Source organism: Emiliania huxleyi, assembly GCF_000372725.1.
Source record: "Emiliania huxleyi CCMP1516 unplaced genomic scaffold EMIHUscaffold_352, whole genome shotgun sequence".
NCBI classification, from domain to species: domain Eukaryota; phylum Haptophyta; order Isochrysidales; family Noelaerhabdaceae; genus Emiliania; species Emiliania huxleyi.
The window spans coordinates 1-4,616 of record NW_005199343.1 but is presented as its reverse complement, the minus strand read 5'-3'; the positions used below and the strand labels follow the sequence as shown (position 1 = coordinate 4,616).

Genomic DNA, 4,616 nt, shown 5'->3' with positions numbered 1-4,616 from the left:
GGCGGCACATCCAGGTGAGCACGGGGTTCAATCCCGGCGGGTGCGTTGGCTCCCGTATAAGTTTTGCCGGCAGTACCTCCAAAGAATAGGACCAGTCAGCGGCCGTCCCAATACAGGTAGCCGCTTTCACGCAATTTTGGTGTGAGGGAGGGCTCTAGCTCCGCTGGTGGCGCCGCTCCAGCACAGTGTGTGGTGCCATAGCCATCAATCGAGCTCATGGTGTCCACAATTTTTGGTCCATCAATATTACACTCGGGGAGGAGGGGGAGGGCGACTCCGACTCGCAGCACGAGCCGCACTCAGACCCGTCCCCGATGGACGACCCGATGGACGAGACGGACGAGGACTCGGTGCGGGCGGAGCACGAGCCGGCGGAGCTCGCCTCCCTGCCGCCGAGGCCGGAGCACGTCGGCCGCCGCTCGTACGACTCGGTCGCCTCCTCGTACTCTGGCCTCGGCGGCGGCGGAGGCGCCAGTGGCGAGTACTACGCCGAGGCGTCGGCCGACGAGGGCGAGACCTCCGGCGGCGAGGCCTGACCTCCCTCCGGCGGTGGCCTCGCCTGCTTGGGTCGCCAGGGCGATATAGCCGGGGCTTACATGTGAGCGACTGGCCTTTCATCACGCGGCACCCTCCCACACCGCACACCGCTGCCCAGGGCACGCGTGTGGTTGGTCGCGCGCGCGGCAGCCTGCTCTGCGCTTCTCTCCGTCGCGCCCGGGTTCGACGGCCTCTCCTCAGACCCACTTCGCACTTGTGCTTGATCGAGTCAGTGTTTCTACTGTCTGAGCGATGAACCATGAATGATCTTCTCATGAGCTTCGTACAGATTACACACGGAATTTTATAATAATTAATATTTTAAACAGAAAACAGCACTCGAGCACAGGGTCAGGGAGATCAGGGTGTGTCACAGCAATTGTGTCCGAACGTGTGTGTGCAACGGGTCGGAGCGGCGTCCGGCGAGAGCGCGAGACGCAGACGCCAGACCCAGACGCGGTGAGTGCACGGCCCTGCACGCACACAGCCAGGTGCCCGCATCCTAGTCTGACTGAATAGAGTGAAGACTCACAACAGACAGCACACTCTGGCACACCCACACTGTGCACCCAGGCCAAAGGCGAGCGCGCGGGGCGAACGCGACCAGTCGCCACATGCAGACCTAAACGTACTCGCACGCGCACCACTTACGTCACTTCAGTATGGAGTATGATCACTACTCTGTCGCCAAACCCTAGGCCAAACCCCGGAGCTCCTCACTCAGTGCAGCTTGGCGAGCGCACGTACAAGCTGGAGCAGCTCGCCCTCCGATTCTGGCCCCGCGAGGGCGAGCTCCTCCACGCGCGTCGCAATCTTGCTCAGCGACGAGAGCGCCACCTCGAGAGGGTCCTCGATGTGCTCCTCCCCGGCGTCGTCGCCAGGCCGCAGCGCCAAGGTCGTCACTCCGCCCTCCCCGCCCTCCCACTCGGAGCCCTCCTCCTCGTCAAACGGGGTTGGGTCCGACTCGCCTCCAAACGGGTTGGAGGCGGCGCTGCCGCAGCTCTCCTCGTCGCCAAACGGGTTGGAGCGCTGCTGCGGCGGTGTCCTTGCGCTCGCTCCGCCGAAGAGCGCGTCCACCGACGAGAGAGCCTCGGTGCTGGGCTGGCTGGGAGGCAGGCTGGGTGCCCAAGGGTCGGAGGCGCATCTCCTCTGCGGAGTTGAGCCCCCCAGCACGGAATCCAGAAGCCCATCGATGGCCGACGTCGGTGTCTGCGGCTCCTTGCTCTTCCTGCTGCCTCCGATCCTGGCCAGCAAGGCCTCCGCGTCTCGCTGTTGCGAAGCGCCCGGTCCGGATCGCAGCACGAGCTCCGCTGACGTTGCCGCGTCCGCGAAGCGGTTCATATCGTACTGAAGGTTCGCCAGTAGAAGGATCGTTGCCGGCGCGCGCTGCTCCTTGATTGCCGCCTGCAGCAGTCCTCGCGCTGTTTCTTTGTGGTTGACGGCCTTTGTCTTGAGGGCTCGCTCCGCCTTCTTCACCAGCTCGTCGTGGCGCTTCGCAGCTGCTGCGGCCTGCTTCTTGCCCTCCTTGGTGGTAAGTTGGCTGCGCGACATTGTGCGCGGGTGCGCTTCTCAAGGCAAAGGGCTGGGGCTGGAGCCGGGCTTGGTCCGCTCAAAGCCTTGGCGCACGCCGCCACGGTGTTTTCTTTTTCGGTATTCTCGTAAGGCCTCGCGAAGTCCCGTGCCTAGTGTGGTGCGCTGTATTTTTCTTCTTTCTTTTGCGCCGAGGGGTGGCCCGTCGACCGTAGACGGGCTGCTGCCACCCCTCAGGCCTCAGCCCTCACGCCTCAGGTTTTGAGAGAGAGAGAGAGATTTTCAGCAATCAATACCAAACAACTCTAACACTCACACGTCATTTGGGGCCTGGAGCCCTGTTCACGCGCGCGCGAGACGTGCAGACAGGGTTGCCAGGTGAGAGCGAATGGCGCGGTTCACGCCTCGCACAACAGAGAGAGAGATGCGCTCTGCATGGTGGGACATAAAACGGATAAAACAGAGCGAGTACTTGGGCGAGTAGGCCGTGCGGTCAACGCTGCCGCGCGCGACTTTGCGCGCGAGGCGGCGCAGCTTGAGAACGGCGGTGGGCGAGAAGCCGCCGCCGAACGTCTCGTGGAGCAGCAGGTTGAAGTTGTTGCGCTTGACAAAGATCGCGTCGTGGTAGAAACCGCGATGCACCTTGACGTAGCCGTGGCCGGTCTTGTGGGAGAAGGGTTGGCCGGGCTGCCCGCGCGCCTTGCAGCCCATGTTTAGGCGGCGGGCCTTGGTCTCTTCGGTGTTGCCAAAGGCGTAGGAGTGGCCAACGGAGGTTTTGCGCTGGAAAGAATTTTACAACTAACAAAAACTCCCTCGCACAACACTAGATCGAGGAGTGATCTAGCACGGGACTGGCGGACTGGCGCGCACTGGCGCACTGACACAGGTACACAGGAAAAGAATTCCCAGTAGACCAATTGGTTTTTCCCTTCCTGTTCTCTGCCGGCCCAAACGCCCCACACGAACTCTCTCGGTCTCCGCGCACATGAACACTCCTTCCTCGTCCTTCCGAGCTCCTGCTCGTGAAAGTGATGTGGGGACCCTGTCGGTCAGCCGCTGGCGGCTGTGTGTCCTAAATAAAGACAAAAAAGTCGGTCTTTGACACCTCTCTTCTCTAGGGTTCATGTCAAACGTTAATTTGGGGCCTAACAGTTGCACTATTGTTGGCTGAAATCCTCAACGTTGTTCAAGTGTTCTCCCCAGCCCAAGCTGTTACTGTTTGTTACTATTGTTACTGTTGTTCAGCGGCCAGCAAGCAGAAAATGCCAAAAAACCCGGGTAAAACCCGAAAAAATACCTGGGGTTTCCCGGGTATTTTCGGGTATTACCCGCACTGGATGCTGGAGATCGTCGTGGGTCACTGCCAGGCCTTCCTTATTGTTGTTCAGCCGGCCTAACGTTAGCTACTGTTGTTGGGGAGCCCCACTGTTGTTACACTGTTCAGCTCTTAACGTTTGACAACCCTACTCTTCTCCCACACCCCACGGCCCAATGCCACGGCCTCGTAGCTCGTTGGCGTGTTCGATTTTTACCCTCGTCAAACTTCCACTCGAACGCTACCCGGTCTCCTTCCTCCGGGACCCCGCCCTCCACCCCGTTGACCGCGGTGCGGTGGCAGGATGCCTTGGCGCGCGGCGCTCCGCCTTCTGCCTCTCCGCCGCCCGCTCGGCGCGTGCGGCGATGCGTGCGCCACGTGAGCCCGCAGCCCTGCTCTCTCCTACCACGAAGTCGCCCATGCACCTCAGGCCTCAGGCGCCCGCCCGCCCGGCCGGAGCACGGGAGAAGCCCCCACGCGTCGCCGCGCAAGGCCGCTCGAATTGGCCGCCTTCCGTCCCCCTCAATGCTTGCCGCTCGCCCCCCCCCCCCGCCCCCCCTCGTGCCTCGAGTGCACTCCCTTTTTCATTATTACACGGGATAAAAGAAAATTCACACGGCCGAGCTACCCCGCCAGCCGCCTACCCGCACACAGGGCCCCGCCCGCCGGCGCACAGAGCGCGCTTGACGCTTGTGAGAGAGAGAGCACTTGTCAGTCTCAGTGTCAACTTGAGGGGGGAGGAGACGGAGGAGGAAGGAGACGGAGCGGGAGGTGGCGACGGAGGAGGAGGCTAGGCTCTAGCGTTCGATAGCACGCTCGTTTGTACTTGTGTGTATTAGGCGCCGGCCGCCGGCCACAGTGTGTCCGCGCGGTTACACGTCACACGCTCCACACCGCAAAAGGCTCGTTCTCGCTCATCGAGCTCCGCCTCTGCCCCCCCTTCGCAACGCCCACGCCGGGAACTGGCTGCCCCCCCCGCTGCGGCTGCAGGTGAAGTTTGCGGGCTCGCCGAGCAGGTAGCCCCAGACGAGCTCGAGCAGGTGCCCGGACGGCTTGCAGACGGCGGGCGTCGCCTCGTCGAGCAGGTCGGCCAGCAGGCGCCGCCTACAGCGTCCGCGCCACCGCGTGACACCTTGGCCGTGAGGTGCGGGTCGAAGGTGCGAGCCCCTAGGGGAAGGCGCGCCAGAAGGAGTGTGGCCGCGCGCGGATCCGGTCGGCCGAGACGAGGAACTGC

The 4,616-nt window shown here is 62.8% G+C and overlaps 1 protein-coding gene across 1 annotated transcript; it reads right to left on the bottom strand.

Moving 5' to 3' along the window:
• Positions 1-836: 836 nt before the first annotated feature.
• On the bottom strand, positions 837-2,152 carry EMIHUDRAFT_444692 (hypothetical protein). The gene has a single exon (XM_005772688.1). It carries the CDS (start codon positions 2,086-2,088, stop codon positions 1,258-1,260), a length of 831 nt encoding a protein of 276 aa, XP_005772745.1. The 5' UTR covers positions 2,089-2,152; the 3' UTR covers positions 837-1,257.
• Between the last annotated feature and the right edge of the window lie 2,464 nt (positions 2,153-4,616).